Genomic DNA, 20,438 nt, shown 5'->3' on the forward strand with positions numbered 1-20,438 from the left:
GGTCTCCTCCGTAACATGTGCACCCTTCTGGGGGAGCGCTCAGATAATGCAGTCATTTTTATTATTTCTGCCTCTCTTGGCCACCAGACCACTTGCCTCCTTGAGGCCCAGGCTGCCTCTTTCTCTCCCTGTACGGCACCTCGGGCCCATGTTTTCTCATAGGTGTGGTGAGGACCCTGTGCTTATCACGATCACCTACCACACCCAGGTGAAAACTGTTGCCCTCCTTTCTCTCCCCTCAGCTTAAAAGACAAAAATCAAGGTGAACTCATCCCCCCGGTGCTGAGATACACAGTGACATACCTGAGAGAGAAAGGTGAGTAAGAGCTGGCTCCAGCCAGGGGAGGTGAGGGGTGCCAGGGACTCGTCTCCTGGAGGCCTCTCTGGGATCCTGAGCGCCGCACAGGCCAGAGGATGGGAGGAGCTGGAACCTGGGCCCGGGGGGGTGACCGGGATGGGCAGGCCCGGGCACAGTGGCTCCAGCCTCCTGGCCTCTCTGGTTTGAACCCTGGCTCCACTGCGTGCTAGCTGTGTGGCCTCAGGCGAGTCACCTTCCTTCTCTGGGCCTCTGTTTCCTCATCTGTCCGGTGGGGTGATAACAGCGCCTGGTGCACGGGGTTGCCGTGGAGCCTAAGTGAGGTGATATGCGTGGTGTTTCACACACCTCTGGTCCTTTATCACGAGAGACACGCTTGGTTTGTAGACACATTGCCAGCGGGGTGGGTGTGCTCAGTGACTTGGGGGTGAGTCTTGTGGCTCCTCCTAGACTCCGGAGGCTAGAGCTCAGATCCACAGGAAAGGTGCACGGAGGTGTCTTTTACCCTAACGGGAGGAAGACCATTCTCGAGAGAAAGGGCTGCCAGCGCGGGGTGGTCCCCAGCAGACTCAGATGCAGCAGCTGTGGGGGTCCGTGCATCAGAGGGGAGTGGGGTCCCTGGGGTGGCTCCCAGCACGCCCCAGGAACTGCCCGCTCAAGGCGCCCAAAGCTCTCTGAGGCCGCGGCTCTCGGGCTGCAGGGCCTGTGGTTGGCCACTTGGCGCTCTGTCTCCTTCGACGTTTCTTCTGCTCTGTCATTAGCAATACTGCCCTTTCCGTTATGTGTTTCAGGAATGGACAAAAAAACTTGTGGATAGAAAAGTTTCATAGAAACTGTGGAAGGGAGTTTTCCTTTTTAAAAAAAATTAATTCCCTTATTTAAAAAAAAAACTTAACAAAACAAACAGCCCATAGTAGGAACTCCCTCTGCGTTTGATGAAGAATATGTGGATTAAACGTGTATTCGTTGAACACTCGACTGCAGTCAGCCCTGGTCTAGGCTCTCGGGTTGTCATGGTGACCGCAACACACAGCCTGTGTCCCTTCCAGGGGCTGTAGCTATGACAGCTACAGACTGACACGATAGGGGTGAGCCGGTCCTAGAGGTCAGGGGAACCTGAGCTCTGACACGCGGGCAGCTGCGTAACAAATAGCCACAAATTTAGGAGCTTAAAGTGTATTATAATGTCTGAGGTCAGAAGTCTGGCCACAGGGGGTGGGTTTTCTGCTCAGGGTCTCACTGGGCTCAACTCAAGGTGCCGGCCAGGCTGTGCTCTTTTCTGGAGGCTCTGGGCAAGACTCCACGTCCATGCTCATCCAGTGCATCAGTCAAGTTCAGTTCTTGCGGTTGTAGATCCAAGTTGCCTGCGTCTTTGCTGGCTGTCAGCCAGGGGTCTCTTTCTGTTCCTAGAGGCAGCCTGCTTTCTTTGCTGTGTGACCTCCCCCTGGAGAAACCCCCACACCTCAAATCCTTGCCCCACACGCTTTGAGTCTGTGTTGCCAGGAGGAACCTGGGTCCCTCTTATGAGGCTCACCTGATTAGGCCAGACCCACCCTAGATAATTTCCATACCTTCAGCTCAGCTACGTTGGACCTGAATTCCCTCTGCAGAGCCCCTCCACTCCAGCATCTAGATTAGTGTTTGAATGAGTACGTGGGACCCCAGGGCCCAGGAGCCTGGGGGCCATGTCAGAATTCTGCCTATTACAGTCACTCAGCAAGAAAGAGAGGAGGGGCCCCTAGGCAAGGGGAACAGCGGGTGCAGAGGGTGAAGGTAGGAGGAGCGTGGAGCCGGTGGGGGCTGGACAGAGTGCTTAGAGGGGCGGGCAGGGGGCGCTGGGCAGGAGAGCTGGGCAGCAGTAGGCAGACCCGTAGGTCTGTGGTATGGGTTCGCAGGCAGCTCTCCCATCACTGATGGAGACAGGAAGACCTCTGTGCCAGAGCCGATGAGGTTTGGATGTAGGTGTCAAATAGCTCACCCAACTTCAGCATGGAGAGAGGCTGGAGGGGCGAGTGGCGAGCATGGGGGTCTGGGGCCCGGTGTTGTCCTGGTGAGCGTGGGCATGCTCTTTGTCTGCACTGTCCAGGACGGGAGCCACTGGCCATATGTGGCCGTCGTCCAACGGAGCACTGCGTGTGTGGCTCGTGTGCCGAGCCTGGGTAACTTGATTTTTTACTGGATTTAATTTTAATTGCACAAATGTAAACCACCATGGGCAGCTAGTGGCCGCCATATAGGCCAGGTCGGCTCTAGACACTGGGGAGAAAGGGGAGCAGCATGTTTGGGGGCGTCCTGGGGGCTGCGCTGGGGCCGTGTGTTACCCCCGTTCATCCTTCCCACAGCCCTTGGAGGCAGGCTCTCCTGGCTTACTTGGCAGACAAGGCATGTGAGGCTCAGAGAGGCTGAGTGCTTTCTCTGAGGTCACATAGCTGGCCCAAGGCAGCGTTGTTGGGCAGACCCCAGCTGTCTGCCTGAAGCGTCAGCCTCTTCCACTCTCCCTTTCTGGGGTCCACAGAGGTGGGGAATCAGGTGGGACTGGGGAATACAGAAAAGGTTTGATTTAAGAGGAATAAACAAAGGTGGGTGTGGGGCTAGCGGGGAGAAGACGAGCCAGGCTGGAGAGTGTTCCCTGCCAGCCACGGTGGGGGGATGCGTGGGAAGGGGGAGTCACGGAACGTTCCAGAAACCTCAGATGCTGGGCCCTGTGAGATGCCTGGAGACTCTCCCCACAGGACTCCACACCGAGGGCCTGTTCCGGAGATCAGCCAGTGTCCAGACAGTCCGCGAGATCCAGCGGCTCTACAACCAAGGTGAGTGGCTCCCCAAGACCCTCCCTGTCAGTCTCCTGCCTGGCCAGCCTCACAGGGGCCTCTGAGGCCACAGAGCCCACACTCGAGCCAGCGGAGCTCCCCCCACCCCCGACCCCAGAATAGCCCAGACTGGGGGGATAGCTGCCCTGGTGAGTCTGTGCCCAGACCCCAAGCCTCCCCTCTCAAGCCTGGGGGCAGTGGAAGCCAGGCCTGACCTCAGGATGCTCTTGTCCAGGCGGGACTGGGTCATATGGCAGAGAATCAGTAGTGTACCCCTGAAATTTCCATGGTGGTCCAGTGGCAAAGACTCCGCATTCCTCATATGGGGGCCTGGGTTCAATCCCTGGTCAGGGAGCGAGATCCCACGTGCCGCAACAAAGATCAAAGATCCCGCATGCTGCAACGAAGACCCGGTGGTGCCAAATTAATTCATTAAAAGCCCAGTGTCCCCAGCCTCCACCGGGCGCTGTGAGAGGCAGGGGAGGGCAGGTGACACCATCGGCAGGGCGGGACAGTGCTGTGTCCTGGCGTCGGGCTCCTCCCCTCAGGAGGTTTCAAGCCATTTCAGGCCCGAGCCTGCTCTGCAGCTGGAGTCCCCAGCCCAGCGTCAGAACTCAGACGCTCGCCCTTGTGTGTCCAGGGAAGCCCGTGAACTTCGATGACTACGGGGACATCCACCTCCCAGCCGTGATCCTGAAGACCTTCCTGCGGGAGCTGCCCCAGCCGCTGCTGACCTTCGAGGCCTATGAGCAGATCCTCGAGATCACCAGTATGTACGCGCCGGGGTGCTGGCCAGGGGTGCCCAGGGTGCCAGCCGAAGGCCAGGTGGGTGGGGGCGGGGCTGCTCGGCCTCCTGCTGTTTCCCTCCGGCGCTGCGGGCCAGGAGAGGGGCTGTCCCTCCCGGACCCCCGCCAGCCTCGGCCAGGCCAGCCCTGTCCATGGCTGGGGGACACGGGGTCAGGGGTTATCAGATGCCCCTGGGCCCAGAGGCGCGGTCTCGGAGGGCATCTCTAGATCTGGGGTGCATCGCCCCGGTCAGAGTGCACCCCCCTGCACTGTTCCCCAGAGTCTCTACTTCTAGCACCTCAACTTCCTCGTCTAGAAAGGAGGGTAGCCACCCCCGCCTGCTGTGCATGGCCCTTGAGAGAGCACAGTGAGGCACCCGTCGTGGGGCAGGGGGGCACCGTGAGAGGCGTAGGGACCGCTGCAGCGGGGAGGCAGACTGGGCTCAACCCCAAATACTGCAAGCAGGAGAAGCTTTACAGCCGAGGAGCTGGCGGGCGGGCGGTCTGTGGATGGAAGGTTACTCGAAGGAAACAGGCGTGGGCGTAGGCGGGGGCCGGATTCTGACTGCACTGATCCAACAGGACCCTTGCCAGCAGCAGACCAGGCGGCCCAACATCCCCTAGAGGGTGGGGGATGGGGGGATGAGGACCCATCAGATGGCAAGGGTGATCAAGGTTCCCGTTACACTAACTTACGGCTCTTTGTAAAGCTGGACAGTGCAGAGACAAAAAGAAGCCTGAAACCAGAGGCTTTGTTAATAAAAGAACTCAACAAAGCCTGACTAGAGTTTGAGGAGAGAGTCTCCCCAGATCGGTGGAGAATGCTGGGGAGACGTGATGTGAGCGGCAGCTCTCGGGCGTGGTGATGCCGGCGTTCTGGAATGGACCAGGTGCACCGAGGGCCGTGGCGCTGATCACTCCTAACAGCCAGTGAGGGCACGTCAGGGCTTCCTAAGTGGCTCAGTAGTAAAGAATCCACCTGCAAATGCGGGAGACGTGGTTCATTCCCTAGGCTAGGAGGATCTTCCCCCTGGAGAAGGAATTGGCAACCCACCCCAGTATTTTTGCCTGGAGAATCTTATGGACAGAGGAGCCTGGCGGGCTACAGTCCATGGGGTCGTATAGACTCAGACGCAACTTAGCAAGTAAACAACAACGAGGGCGTGTCAGAGATGCTGGAGGATGCTGGGAAAGCAGCGTAATCAAACATTGTTGCTTTCAATGCTTTCAATGGGATGACCTCTGCCCCCAGTGTTCTCCCCAAACTGGATTCAGCTCCTGGTAGGTGTCAAGCCATAGACACAGCCGAGCCCCAACTTCCTCCCTGCCCCGCCCCCCCCCCCCACACACGAAGAGATTTGAACAGGCACTCTGATCGTTTCTAACAATGAGAGTTAGAGGCTCGAGGCTGTACCCCTAGGACGGTGACTCCAACCCAAACAAAATCCTGCCCGAGAAAGTACTTCTCATTCCAGCCAAAACCTGGTGATAGACAGAGCTGCCTGGCCCCATCTTAGAGCAGTTCCTGTGGAAAGTTTGCAATTATGAGCTACTTCTTTCCTCTTCATTTGCACCTCTACTCATTCTTTTTAATAGCTGCCTGTCTTTCTATCAGCTTAGTTATTCTGAAGGCTGTGGACCCTGTTGGCTGTCATTCAACAACTCAGCCTGACTGAACTGTGACTCAGGCATAGGGTTGCCAGATTCAGCTTTTAAAAAACACAGGGCGTCCAGTCAAATATGAATTTCAGGTAAATAATGAACTCTTAGTGTAAGCATGTATCTATGTGTAAGTAAGTATACTAAACTCTTTAGAATAAATATGTTCCAAATATTGAACAGGATATACCTGCACTAAAAAAGAATTTGCTGTTTATCTTCAATTCACATTGAACTGGATATCCTCTATTGTATCGGCAACCCTGCCCAGGTGGGGTGTGTGTCTTCTTGGAGTGAGGCAAGAAGTCCTTGCAGAGAATGCTCTGGAGGAAATGGGCTGCCCAGGTGGCCTGTGGTGTCCAGGAAAAAAAGCCAACTGCCATAGGGATAGTCGCCAAGCTATAGCAAGGTTTAGAGCACCAGCTCATAGCTGAACAGAATGGGACTCTAGTCTGGGCTTCAGCACACATTAACTGTGTGACCTTGGGCAGGTCACTGAACCTCTCTGAGCTCACTTTCCTCGTCTGCATAAAATCGGGGTTGCTTTGAGAATGAAAGGTCATACACTGCTTGGCATGATTCCTGGCACACGGTAAGCGCTTGGTTCATGGTGGCTTTGTGACAGTGAGCTGCTCCTTCCTGCTCACTTCCTTCTTTCTTCCAGGAACCATAGTAAAACCCAGGGGTGGACGATGCTCCATATCTGTTCTGGGACCACAGCTCTTAGAAAGATGTCGAGTCTGGAAAGCAGAGATCCAGGGCAATGAGACTTGTTGGTTCCTTGGAAATAATAACTGCAAGGGAATTCCTAGTCTGCTCAAATTACCCGGCAACCACTTGAGTTCATGGAAGAATGACTTCTGTTGAAAAACCAACAAGAACGTTCACAGCAGGGAACTCCGTCTTTCAGCAGAGGCTGTGTTAGTCCACAGTCACCATGCCCAAGGCTTAGTGGGAGGAGGTTTAGGGTGCTGGGAGCTCAAGGTGTGTCTGTGTGTGCACGTGTGTGTCAGCAGCAGGAGCTGGGCGAATGTGTGTTGAGTAGCATGTCTGCACTCGCAGTTTATGGAGCTCAGTGGGGTATGTGGTGGGGGGCCACTGGGGGCGCTTGGTTGCTTGGCTGCTTCCAGACCCTGCTGGGTGTGGGGCCCTGAGCTGTGGACGGGAAACAGGTTGAGTTAGTCCAGAGCAGGGTCCGTGTGCTTCTGTAGAGTCAGATAGTAACTATTTTAGGCTGTGTGTGCCAGACTCAGCCACCATGCAAAAGCAGCCATGGACAAATGAACGGATGTGGGTCTGCGCCAATAAAGCTTTCCTGGCCCTCGGCCTATAGTTTGTACCGACCATCCCATCCATAAGGTGATCTGGCTCCCAGGGGTCATGGCGGGGAGCAGTCGCGGTGCCCGAGGTGAAGAAGTGGGCAGAGCTCGGAGCAGAGCTTCCTTGGGAAGTGGGACCCAAGGCCCAGGCGTGGGGCAGCCTGTCCCCACCTCCCCACCCCCCTGCCCGTCCTCGGAGGGATGGGATGCAGGAAGGGGATGCTCAGGAAGGATCCTTGGGCCGTGGCAGGTGTGGAGAGCAGCCTGCGGGTGACCTGCTGCCGCCAAATCCTGCAGAACCTTCCAGAACACAACTACGCCGTCCTCAGCTACCTCATGGGCTTCCTGCACGAGGTGAGGGGGTCAAGCCAGTGCCCAGGCAGACCAGGCCTGGGTTCTCACCTCCCTCGACCCTGGAGCCCAGTCTGGGCCCGAAGGGCCTCCTACAAGGCCTGACCGGGCCACACCTCTGCCCAGCAGGTCACGGGGTGGGGTGCGGACGGGGTAGGGGGTTGTGTGCCCAGACCAAGGATGCTTAGAGTCTGCAGCCGGTGTGAGGCCTGAGCAGGAAGTGTCCTGGGCCTGCTGCACCATGAGCCACACACCGAGGGCCCTAAGACAGTAGAAATGTCTCCTCTCCCCACCCTGGAGTTGCTCTAAGTGTTGGCCGAGATGAGGGGGCAGCCCCTTTGGGGAGGCAAATTCCCTACACTCTCTCGTTAACCCTCCAAGAGCACCTGCAGGCCAGGGCCCCACTCTGTACCCACGGTGCCAGGGCCCCACCCCCTGAGTCCTGGGAGTGGAGGAGGAGGCTGGGATGGGATGTGGCGGGGATACTGCGGACATTCTGGAAGGAGATTAAGAGGCCAGAGCCAGTGGGCCTCTGGGGCGTCAAGGCCCATCCCTTCTGTTTTACAGACGGGCGACTCCAGCCCTCCTCCGGGCGCAGAGTCACACCTCTTCTGTCTCCACCGTGTTCTCACCCCAGGTGTCCCGGGAGAGCATCTCGAACAAAATGAACAGCTCCAACCTGGCCTGCGTCTTCGGGCTGAATCTGATCTGGCCGTCCCAGGGGGCCTCCTCCCTGAGTGCCCTCGTGCCTCTGAACCTGTTCACCGAGCTGCTGATTGAGTACTACGATAAGGTCTTCAGCGGCCGAGAGGAGCGCGGGGCCCAGGCGGGCGAGCAGGGCAGTCCCCGCGCCGGAGGCTCTGTCCCCGCTGGGGGCGCTGCAGGAGACAGACCCGCCTCCAGCCTCGCCAGACCCCCGCTCCCTCCGCGTCCCCTGACCACGGCCTGGAGACCCCTCTAGGGCTGGAAATGTCAGTGGTGGTCTCTGCATCTGTGTTTTGTAAACTTGCCATTAAACGATCTTCTAGGGAACCGACCCTCCCTCCAGTGAAAATTCTGTGGTTCTGATTCGTCAGCCCCTCTTGTTGGGTAGTTGCAGGCGAGATGATGGATCTGTTAGGATCAGGACTCGGCCGGGCCCCCTGAAAATGGGAATGTGGGGGCTGGGCCTGGTACCAGGCATCTCCTGCTGCCGTGATGCCACATGACAAACCGTGTAGACCCCGGGCCTTAGAGCAGCGGCCTCTGGTCACTGCCTGCGAGTCGGTGGGTCAGCGGGCAGCTCTGGCCGCTTCAGGACCTGCTTGGCAGGTGTCAGGCACCAGGGTGTCTGGGGAGGCTCCACCCTCCCGCAGGCGCTGCGTTTCCGTTTCATGAATGGGCACGCATTCCCTGGACACGAGCCGAGCCCAAGCAAGAGCACTAGCACGGCGGCTTCCAAGCTTGGGTGGCGTCACTAACGCTCACACCCTGTCGGCCAGAGCTGGCCTCCGGGCCAAGGCCAGGGTCGCAGCGGAAGGGCAAAGGGTGCGGATAAGAGGAGGGGGAGAAACGGGGCCGTCGGCTGCCCGAGGGCTGCAGGACGTGTCCTGCCCTGGGCGTTACGGGCCGGTCCTGTGTTCCCAGCGCCCCATACAGTGAGGAGCCCTGAAAAGTCACGGCTCCACGTTCCCAGCAAAGAGCCCCCAGTGTCCCTGATTGGCCAAGCCACGGTCTCACCCTGGACGGGCGCTGTGTCCGCGGCAGGCACCGGTGGGCTCCCAACAAAGGAGAGCTGGTGCCCAGTGGGTCAGTGTGGGCAGACCCCTACAACATACCCGCTGGCCAGGGTTTCAACAACAGGCCCTTCTTTTCTTGCCGTTGTGGAGGCCAGAAACCCAGGGTCAGCGTGCCAGCAGGCTTTACTTCTGGTGAGGGCGCTCCCCCTGACGTGCAGACGGCCACCTCCTCTCTGTCCTCAGGAGCCAGAAGGGCCAGCTCTCTGGTGTCTCTTCCCGTAAGGACACACGACCTGTCGGGCCCGCCCCGCACTCGTGACCTCATTTAACTTTTAACTACTCTGTGAGGAAGGCTTCCCTGGTGGCTCAGACGGTAAAGAATCTGCACAAAGCAGGAGAGCTGCGTTCCATCCCTGGGTGGGGGAGACCCCCTGGAGAAGGGAATGGAAACCCACCCCAGTATTCTTGCCTGGAGAATCCCATGGGCAGAGGAGCCCGGCGGGCTACTGTTCATGGGATCGCAAAGACTTGGACACAAGTGAGCAGCTAACACTTTCACCTTATCTTCCCAGGTGGAGCTAGTGGTGACGAGCCTTCCTGACAGTGCAGGTGACACCAGAGATGTGAGTTCAGTCCCTGGGTCGGGAAGAGCCCCTGGAGGAGGGCACGGCAACCCGCTCTAGTATTCTTACCTGGGAAATCCCACGGACACCTGGGGCTACTTCCTGAATGCGGAGGGTGTGGGCGCCGTGCTCACCTCCTGCCTCTTCTCACCTCTGCATTCACTCCACTCACCCGCGGCTGCGGTCGCCTGCCTGCCTGCCTGTCCTCGTCTCTGTAATAGAGGGGACGTGTGCCCACTGAGCCGTCTCCCAGCCTGTCCTCGTCTCTGTAAGGGAGGGGACGTGTGCCCACTGAGCCGTCTCCCAGCGCCCAGCAATGAGTGGGTGACACCTCGTTTCAAGGATCAAGCAGACTGAGAGCAGGGGAGCATCCTCTCGTTTCTCTGACGCAGGTTCCATGTCGTGTCCAGGCCAGAGCACAGCGTCCCCAAGTCCCGGCCATTCAGGTGAGGAGGACATTGGTCCTCCTGTGGCTTCTGGGGCGGAGGAGGGGGAGCTGGTGGCAGGTGCTGGAGAAGAGACCCTCCCACTGACACAGCATGTCCTCCTTGGGAGAGGTAGGCCCAGCCCCAGCAGGGTGGGCTGTGGAGTCCCAGTCCAAGGTCACAGGTGTGAGGCCTTGCACCAAGACCACAGACACAGAGCCCAGAACCAAGGTCACCTCTAGAACAGACTGAGCCCCTTTGTAACTGCTGCCAAGAGCCCCCTGATCATCACCAGCTGGTTTTCTGACCCCAAGTTAGGCAAAAATGCCCACCTGTGCTCACCCTATAGCCCCTAACCAATCACCTAATAGCACCCTTCCAGCAGGAATTTTCTTTGTCTTGAGGCTATAAATTGGCTACTAACCCACAAAAGCTGTGACAAACCTAGACAGTGTATTAAAAAGCAGAGACATCACTTTGCCAACAAACGTCCATCTAGTCAGAGCTATGGTTTTTCCAGTAGTCATGTATGGATGTGAGAGTTGGACTATAAAGAAAGTTGAGCACTGAAGAATTGATGCTTTTGAACTGCGGTGTTGGAGAAGACTCTTGAGAGTCCCTTGGATGCAAGGAGATCCAACCAGTCCATCCTAAAGGAAATCAGTCCTAAATATTCACTGGAAGGACTGATGCTGAAGCTGAAACTCCAACACTTTGGCCACCTGATATGAGGAGCCGACTCATTGGAAAAGACCCTGATGCTGGGAAAGACTGAGGGCAGGAGGAGAAGGGGACGACAGAGGATGAGATGGTTGGGTAGCATCACCAACTCGATGGACATGAGTTTGAGCAAACTCAGCGAGATAGTGAAGAGCAGGGAAGCCTGGCGTGCTATAGTCCATGGATCACAAAGAGTCAGACACGACTGAGCGACTGAACAACAACTCACGAAAGTGTCGGCTCTCCCTGGAGCTGGCCCGCGATTCAGACAGCATCCCGTCAGCTCTCCCTGACGGGTCAAGAGCTCGGCCTGCCGTGCTCGCAGTGCCCACATTGTCTCTACTCTTTGTTCTTAATGAACTCACTCCGTTCTGCAATGCTCCATGTCTGGAAGTTCTTTTCTGACCTGCGCTGGGATGGCCACCACACGGACATGGTCAGGGGCTGCGCCGGGTCCCTCCCGTGGGGCTCTGAGGATGACACTCGGCCACGCGGGCCACATGCCGGGAGGAGACTTTGCCATCCTTACTGGTCCCTGCAGTGTGGGGGCTGCTGCAGAAACACCTCCCACCTGCCTCTGCCTCCTGGTGGAGCCCAGCCAGGTGGGCGTTCATGGTTGGGGCTTGAGCGGCTTTAAGTAACAGCCCTCTCCCTGCCCAGACTGAGAACATTGAGGAAAAGGCGGACTCAGGAGCCTCTCTGGGGGTCAAAGTGTCTGCTTCGAGCTGGCCAGGGCCCTGCCTGCCTGCGCTCTGTCTGTGGCCAAGGGCGCTCGCTAACTAGTCACCCTGATTTCGACAAACACCGCCTGATCGCTGAGCCTGGGAAGGACACGGGCCAGAGGCCATGTGTTCTGCAGGCAGTTGGCTCCAGACGTCCGATTTCCATGGTCATAATATTCCCTCCTCTTCCCACGGGAGGGGCGAGGGGGCGGGGAGAGAGGCCGGGGGGATTAGTCCTCCCTGGTGAAGTCCCTCCCCAACCTGGCAGGTGGGGCTGCTCCGATCATCTCGTTTCTCATCTACAGACCAGGACCTGGAGGACCAGAGAGATAGAGGAACTTACTCTAAGTCACACAGCTTGCGTGTGGCAGAGCAGGGACTCGGATCTGTGCAGCCCTGTGCTGAGGGGGCCAAAGAGAGGGGTCCGGGCCTCAGTCTCCCCACCTTACAGTGGAGGGGAGTGTTCACACTCCACACTCCCCTCCAGCTGCCAGGACACCGGCTCAGAAACCACGAGACCTGAGACTGAATCAGCTCCACCGCAGGTCTGATCAGATCCAACCTCCTGGCCCGGCTTCCTGTCTGAACACATTTGAACGATCCCATGTGGACATCAGGGTTTGTCTGCCCAGTGCTGGCAATAGCCAAGGCTTGGAAACCACCTGCGTGCTCCTTGGTGGATGAAAGGACCCGGAAGCTGTGACCATGTGCACAGTGGAGGATTATTTAGCTGTAGAAACTAGGAAAGCCTACCACTTTTGACGACGTGGATGGACGCTGAGGATGCTGTGCTAAGTGAAGTAAGTCAGGCAGAGGAAGGAAGAAGTCCTATGATCCCATTTAACATGTAGAACAAAAACCAAACAAAAACCACCAGTGTCATAGAAAAAGAGATCAGATTTGTGGTTACCAGAGACAGGAGGTGGGGAAGGAGGAATTGGAAGACAGTGATCAAAAGTTACAAATCCTCAGCCATAAGATAGATAATGTTAGGAATATAACTAACGATTTGATGACTAGATACTAAGCGTTCTCATTACACGGAGAAATTGTTTTCTTTTTATTGTGTCTATATGAGATGATGAATGTCAACTGAACCTATTATAATAGTCATTGCACGATACACGTACATCAGACCCACAGGCTACATGCCTTAAACTTACCCAGTGGGTGGGAGGAGGGTTCAAGAGGGAGGGGACATATGTATACCTGTGGCCGATTCCTGCTGATGTATGGCGGAAATCATCACAATATTGTGAAGTAATTATCCTCAAAGGCTTCCCTTGTGACTCATTTGGTAAAAGAATCCACCGGCAATGCGGGAGACCTGGGTTTGATCCCTGGGCTGGGAAGTTCCCCTGAGGAAGGGAGAGGCTACCCACTCCAGTATTCTGGCCTGGAGAATTCCGTGGACCATACAGTGCTTGGGGTTGCAAAGGGTCAGACACGACTAAGTGACATTTACACACACAGTTATCCTCTAATTAAAAATGAAATTTAAAAAAGAAAGGAAAAAGCTTCATGATGTATATCAATTAGTTCTTAATAAAACTGGAGGAAAAAAAGGTTTGTCTGCTGCCAAACTGTATTTTGGACACTTCCTGGCCGGACAGAATCATCTACATCTTTGGTCTTAAAACAGGTCTTGGTCACCCAGGTGACCTCCCCAGCCCACACCCAGCCCTGGGCACACCTCTCCAGCAGCTGCAGTCACCCTAAGTAGATGGCGAATGTTCACAAAAGCAGCGGAAGTTCAGGCCTTCCGAGCCCGGCGGCCTTCCACTCGGGGTAGACTCCAGAGGCTGCAGCCCGTGCTCGCTCCATGCCAGCCTCCCCGAGCTGGGTGGCCGCAGCCTGTGCCCTCATGGCCCCAGGTTCCGGCCCCGTGTCCTGGGCTCCAGGAGCACCCCAGGGCCCGCTGATCTGAGCAGCATAGCCCGTCTCTTCCTAGCCCCTGTTTCTCACCCGTCTCTCCACATCCCCACTCCTGGTTCTGGTCTGGCCCCCCACTCCCTCGTGGCTCAGACAGAAAAGCGTCTGCCTGCAATGCGGGAGACTCGAGTTCGATCCCTGGGTTGGGCAGACCCCCTGGAGCAGGAAATGGCAACCCACTCCAGTACTCTCCCCTGGAGAGTCCCATGGACAGAGGAGCCTGGTGGGCTACATACAGTCCATGGGGTCGCAAAGAGTCGGACATCACTGAGTGACTTTCACTTTCTTTTTTTCTTTCCCTCCATCCTTCCTTACCCATCTTTGCTGTTCCTTCCAGCTTTCCCTCTCACAGCCAAGCACAGCCAGAAAGGTGCTCTTAGACAACTTGAAAAGTGTTATTGTTTCTTTTCTATTCCCCTACAAAGCTCTGTTTCTTTTCTCGTATATCCTTTTTTTCTTTTTTTAAAAACACAACCTTCCAGATCCAGCCAACCACAGTCAGGCACGAGGGGGTGGGGGTGGGGCTCGGACCAGCCTGAGTGGGCTCCCCGGATCCCAAAGGGTTCAGTTCAGAGCCCAAGGCAAACCCACCGCCGCCCCCCGCCCCCACCGGCCTCTGGAAGCACAGCTGGCATCTGCACCTCTCGCCCCCAAGAAGGCGTCTTGTTCTCAAACACTTCAGAACAACATGAAAACAGCCTCAGAGTTGTGCTGCCAGGAAAAGAGAAAAAAGTCTGAAATAAAAAAAATGATGGCTCCCTTAAGAGCACACCACTGTGAACACCAGAATTAACAACGACATTAAATCAAATCTCATGCATTATGCAGAAAGGTTTACAGTGCAGAGCGCATTTGTGAAATATATGTTTCAAATTTTCTGACTCCGAGAGGTGGCCCCGAGACGCTCTCCTGTGGCTGCTTTGATAGCAGCCTCCCTTTCACAAGCGATAATTGCGGAATCCCAGCGCCAGCACCGCGTGGTCCTGTCACCCTTCCCTTGTATCAAAGCACCATTTCCACGGCAAGAGAAAACAATTATGGTGATAATGTGTTGGAGACCCATGCGGCACGTATCAGCCTGAAACAATGAGACGTGATGCCGGAACGAGGGCCCCAGAGTGTCTCTATTGACAAGGACGTGTGAAATAAATTGCCCAAACATTCACTTTTGCAAAAATGACAGAGATTTCAAGTAACTCCAGAGATTAGGCAGGCTGCCCAGGACTTGTAGCTGACATCTACCAGGAATTAATGAATCCTGCCCAGAGTAGAAGCATCTGTAGGCAGAGCAAGTGGCTGGTCCATTCCAAAGAGCCCAGCAATGGGAGGCTGCCATCAGCCCAGACTGCCGTCACAGGGGGAGCAGGCACTGGGTTCCCCGATTCTGGTACATCTCAGACTCACAGACCTGTGACCCTAGGTGAGTCATGTTGCCCAGCAAGGGGAGTCCAAAGTGAGGAGGCTCGACTTGGGTTTCTGTCCTCCATGTAGGAGTGTGGCTGGGGTAAGTTCTTGGAGCTGTTTCTCGGTTGCATAATGGGAAGAACAGTCTCCACTCTGTGTGCTTTGCAGCATCTGTTTTGTGCCAGGAGTAACAGTCTCACAATTATAGAGGTTGGGCGGTAGGGCGGTGGTGGTACACTTCTTGCCTTCATAGGGCTTGTAGAAGAGCTGGGGAGAAAAGCAAATAAAAACACAAAATATGCTTTTTTTATTTCTAAAATTATTTTTCATTTATATTTTTTCTTCCAATACCTTAAAACATTTATTTACTTATTTTTATTTTTCCATTTTTGTTTATTTGTCTGTGCTGGGTCTTAGTTGTAGCAAGTGGGAGCTTTAGTTGTAGCATGGGAACTTGTAGTTATGGCTTGTGGGATCTAAGTCCCTGACCAGGGATTGAACTGGGACCCCTGGGGTTGGGAGCTCAAGGTATTAGCCACTGGACCGCCAGGGAAGTTCCCAGATATGTCTTTTTAGAGCTACCGCAGTATGAACAGGACTCAGGCAGGTGCAGGAGAGAGGTGGGAGACAGGGGACGGTCCTGGCAGCTCCCAGGCTTGAGTGATTTGGGCCCCGAAGTGGGGTCCTCCCCAGATATAGACGGGGTGGAAGAGGCAGGGCAAGCCCTGCTGTTGGTTTGATAACAAAAAGCTTTCCTGTTTTGTTATCAGAAAAATAATTGCTCAGGGGGAAAAGAAATTCACTGACAGAAAGTGCAAACAAAGGCAGTGAGCATCATTTAAAACTTTACCACCCGGGGAGAAGCATTGTTAATATTTTGAGGAACTGGCACTTTCCTACGCTGCTGGTAGAGATGTAAATTGGTACAATCACAATTTAGCAAGCTGGTGAAGTTAAAGCTGATCCAGCAACTGTGAGTCAAGAGAAATAAACCACAAAGGGAGGTACGGAGCATTACTGCAGGGTTATCGCCAGAGCAGACAATCAGAGGCGACCTGAGTGGGTCCATCACTAGAAGAAAAGGCAGATGAAGGGAAGTTACTTCCATGAGAATGAACAGTGTCCTGCAGGTAAAGTGTAAGTTGGATCTGTACGTTTCCATGTGACTGAATCTCTGAGTATTATGCGGAGAGGAGAAGTCGCAGGATGATAAGTACAGGGTGCTATCGCTTGTGTAAAGCTTTAAAACGCCCCAGTCGTATATAGTTTATGAACTGAAACTATTACACGTCTGAACAATATACAGAAGGCGTTTTCAAATTTCATTTAATTTCTGACTGCACTGGGTCTCCGTTGCTGGGCTCAGGCTCTCTCTAGCCGCGGTGAGTGGGGGCTGCTAGCCTCTGGTTGAGGAGCACAGGCGTCTCACTGCAGCGGCTTCTCTTGTTTTCGAGCGCAGGCTCTAATGCGTGTGGGCTTCGATAGCTGCAGCGCATGTGGGATCTTCCCAGAGCAGGGATCGAACCGGTGTACCCTGCGTTGGCAGGCGGATTCTTAACCACCAGACCACCAGACAAGTCCCAAAGGAGTTTTTAAAAAACTGAGTAGGAAGGTGGTCTTTAACTTTTACTTCAGTCTAAGTTCTTCTAAGGGGCTTCCCAGGTGGCTCAGTGGTAAATAATCCACCTGCCGAAGCAGGAGACACAAGAGACGAGGGTTCGATTCTTGGGTCAGGCAGATCCCCAGGAAGACGACATGGGGACCCACTCCATCATCCTTGCCTGGAAAATCTCCATGGACAGAGGAACCTGGCGGGCTACAGTCCATGGAGCCACAGAGGGCTAGACACGACCGAGCCACCGGGCACACACATACATACAAGCTTTTCTAAGGACTCAGTATAAATAAGTGCTCTGCTTCCAGTATGGCTGAATAACTCTCTTGGGACTTGACTTTTCCACAACAACATCTGTAAACTCTAGACAAAATACAAAAGGACACGGGTAAGCAGAGAGAAGATCGACAATGTGCAGGCCCTGGGGAACGAGTGAGGATGGGCTGGAGGGAGGGACACGCTTGGAAAGGGACGGTCCGAGACGAGCGTCCTTTACGTGGCGTTTAATCTGATCTGGGCCAAAGTCGGCAATTCCGTTAGAATGGCTACATCGACGATAGGAAACAGCAGTCTGTTTGGCCCAAAGAGCAGAGGTTAGCATCTGGGACAGTCACTAGAAGGTGGGTAGGGAATTCTGGACAGGAGAGAGCCAGACAGGGAGAGTTTGTATTTTGACCATTTAAACCCTGTTTAAAGTTCTACCTGATCGCTGAGTCACAAATGTAGGATAGACACCAGCTAATGATAAAAGAACTGAACTGGGGTTTGAGCCACCAACTGAGTTTGCAGTTAGGGCCCAGTTCAATGCCTGCTAAAGCAAGCAAAAACCAGCACTCTTCAAAGGACTATAACAGAACCCAGAGTCTTTACAACATAATATCCACAACATCCAAGATGTAATTAAAAATTATTCATCATACAATGAAACAGAAAATGCAATCTAGTCTAAAATAAACGATGTGTGCACGGTAAGACACTTCAGTTGTGTCTGATTCTTTGTGACCCCATGGACTGTAGCCTGCCAGTCTCCTCTGTCCATGGGATTCTCCAGGCAAGAATACCTGAGTGGGTTGCCATGCCCTCTTCCAGGGGATCTTCCCAACCCAGGGATCAAACCCACGTATCTTATGTCTCCTGCATTGGCAGGAGGATTCTTTACCACTAGCGCCACCTCAAAAAACAATTAATGGAGACCAACCTTAAAATAATGCAGGTGTTGAAATAGCAGTCAAGGATGTTAAAGCAGCTATTATACACACCTTCAAGTTCATAAAGGAAAATATGCTTAAAGTAAATGAAAAGAGAGGAAATCACACTGAAAAACAAAAATAAAAATCTTTAAAAACAGGGAAATTCTGTAAGAGTGAAATACAGTATTTAAAACTATTTTTTACAAACAGAAAAGAAAAAGAAGCCCATTGGTGATGTTTAAGAGGATAATGGAGGTGATAATACAGGAACTTTAATTATTTTTTTATTTGAGGAACTTCCCTGGCGGTCCAGTGTTTAGAACTCTGTGCTTCCTCTGCAGAAGGTGCAAGTTCTATCCCTGGTTGGGGAACCAGGATCCTGCGTGCCACATAGCGAGGTCAAGAAGTAAACGTGAAGTCAGTGACCATGAATTTGGAAGTGACGCACACAGTGATTCTCTGGGGCTGATGTGAGCCTGCTCTGACACCAGTGCCATGCTTCCAGAGGTGGCCCACCCCGGGCTGCCCCTGCCCCCCGATTTCTGGGCAATGCCTCCACCTCGAGCCCCCGCAGTGGAGGTGGCAGGGACCCCTCCTCCTTCTGACTTAACCCCGTGTTGTTGGGGAAGCTGGGGGTGGAAGCACGTTTACACACACCCTCCTGGGGCCAGCCTTCCCCCGCCAGGCTGCCCAATCCCGCAGGGACCTGCCCGATGCTACTGGAACCAGTGGGTCTCTGCCACCCGATGACAACAGGGACCCGATCAGAGCTGCCTGTGGGTAGATGGGAGTCCTTCCGTTCTGTCTGGAAACCAGGGATTCTTGGAGTGGGTGCTGGGGCCTCGCCAAGCAAGAGGTAGCCAGTGAGGGTAGCAGAAGCCGCGGCCAGCACCCAGCTCTCTCTGCGGCCTGGTGTGGGGTCCTCCCGGGGGCACCAGAGGCAGGGGGTGGGGGTAGGGTGAGCAGCAGCCGCCTGAAGCAGGACAGGCTGAGGCTGGGGTGGCCCAGCAGGGTGGTCTCACAGTGTTAGATTGCAGCCACCTCTGCCTCAGACTTCTCCCTGGGGTGTACCTGGGGAGCCCCCCAGCCACACCCTGAGCTGCTGCACAGGGGAGGGCAGGACATCGAGGTGGGGACCAGGAACTCCCGAGCAGCATCACAGACCCTGCAGGGGCTGTTCTCGGGGAGCCCCGGGCATCTGGGAGATGGGTGGGGGCACAGCAGAGTCTAGTTTAAGGATCGCTGCCCACCACCATGGGACCCGCAGTCTGGGCTGAAAGTGCAGGGAGGGGCAGCGTGTGGTCAGAAGCACTTGGCCAGCCTGTGCCCCTTCATCTGTCCCCTCACGCTCGGTGAAGTCACCTGGGGGCCAGGTCGCCATCTGCAGCCCCCGACTGGCCAGCTAGCCAGGTCCGGAGTGCAGGTGCCTGCAACTAGGCTGGGGCAGCTTTCAGCCATCCACTCGGGCCCCAGTGGATGACCAGTGTTCAGCGTCCAGAGAGGCAGAGTGTCAGAGAACCACGGACTGGGATAAAGCCACCTGCTGGCCATGAGACCTGGGTGTGTCCCCCTTTAGGTCCTGGCACTTCAAGTCCCCTGGGAGGGGCTGGCATGTCAGAGCAGGTCCCAGGAAGGAGCCAGGTGGGGCAGGCACACAGTCGGGCGTCGGGGAATGGGGTCTTGGGCAGGACGCCACTACGTGGGCTGTGAGGGGGTAGACAAAGCCAGGGGGGCAGCCCTGGCTGGTCCTGCGGGGAGAAACCTCCGAGAAGCAGATCTCAGAGGACCCGTGGAAGGTGTCTGTTATGGGTTGTGTCCCCCACAAAAGACGCTGAAGTCCCTAGCCCTCCAGTATCTGTGAACGTGACCTGATTCAGAAGTAGGATGACACAGTTTATGTGTGACCACTGGGGTAGAGCCTCATCCTGTACAACTTGTCCTGATGAATAAGGATGATGTGGACAGACACCCACAGGGAGAAGTGTCAGGTGGAGCAGGGGACGGGTGATGCGTCTACGGCGGCCGGAAGCAGTCTGTCCCGCAGCCTCAGGAGGAACCAGCCCTTTCGCTGACACCTTCATCTCGGACATCCAGCCTCCGAGCTCCCTGCCTCCGAGAAACGGACAAAACCACAGGAAGGTGACTCACGGCAGGTCAGGAACGTCCCAAGTCAGACCCAGGAAGGGGAGGAAATGCTGGGTCTTGGTCAGGGAACCTGGGGATGGCTGTCCTGAGAGGGGACTGTGGTCAAGTCCCCAAGTGGGGGAGCTACTCAGGGAGACGGCGGGGGGAAGGGGCACACGGGTGAGCACACCGCATGTGCAAAGGCCCTGAGGCAGGAGCAGGCCCTGTGGGTTCCAGGCGGTGTACAGAGGCCACGTGGCCAGAACAGAGCCGTGGAAGTGGAGCGGAGTGGGAGGGGACGCCGAAGGGGCTGGAGGAGGCGGGACCTGCAGCCTTGAGGACCTGAGCTTTTGCTGAGCGAGGAGGGAAAGCCGGGGTCTAACGGAGGCGCTGTCGCGCCGGCCACGCGGGACGGAGGAGGTGACTGCAGAGGCGGTGCTGGCGGTGGTCCAGGCTGCGGAAGGTGAGAACGAGGCGGCGGCGTGGGGGGCGAGGTGTTAATCAGCACATCCTGCTGCAATTCGGGAAGCGCACCTGACAGGTGGCCACTGACCGCAGTGGAGGGCCAGCCCCCGTTACTAGGAGGCTGAGCTCCCCGGGACGGAGGGGCTGGCCTCTGAGACGTCAGCTGTCCTGGCAGACGGCCTGGACAGCGGAGACCAGGCCTTCCGAGATGCCCGCTGGGGCTGGCCGTGGGCAGCGGGAGTCCACGGCAGAGGTCTGGG

The 20,438-nt window shown here is 55.6% G+C and overlaps 1 protein-coding gene across 2 annotated transcripts in view; it reads left to right on the forward strand.

Moving 5' to 3' along the window:
- ARHGAP8 (Rho GTPase activating protein 8) overlaps positions 1-8,276 on the forward strand; it is a 53,776-nt gene extending 45,500 nt beyond the window's left edge. For both annotated transcript variants that reach the window (XM_018048888.1, XM_018048889.1), the window contains 5 exons: positions 243-316; positions 3,049-3,126; positions 3,767-3,895; positions 7,140-7,243; positions 7,878-8,276. In XM_018048888.1, coding sequence (XP_017904377.1) covers positions 243-316; positions 3,049-3,126; positions 3,767-3,895; positions 7,140-7,243; positions 7,878-8,201 — 709 coding nt within the window. In that variant the 3' untranslated portion in view covers positions 8,202-8,276. The remainder of the gene's footprint in view (positions 1-242; positions 317-3,048; positions 3,127-3,766; positions 3,896-7,139; positions 7,244-7,877) is intronic.

The sequence above is a fragment of the Capra hircus genome, chromosome 5, assembly GCF_001704415.2.
Source record: "Capra hircus breed San Clemente chromosome 5, ASM170441v1, whole genome shotgun sequence".
In the NCBI taxonomy this organism is placed as follows: domain Eukaryota; kingdom Metazoa; phylum Chordata; class Mammalia; order Artiodactyla; family Bovidae; genus Capra; species Capra hircus.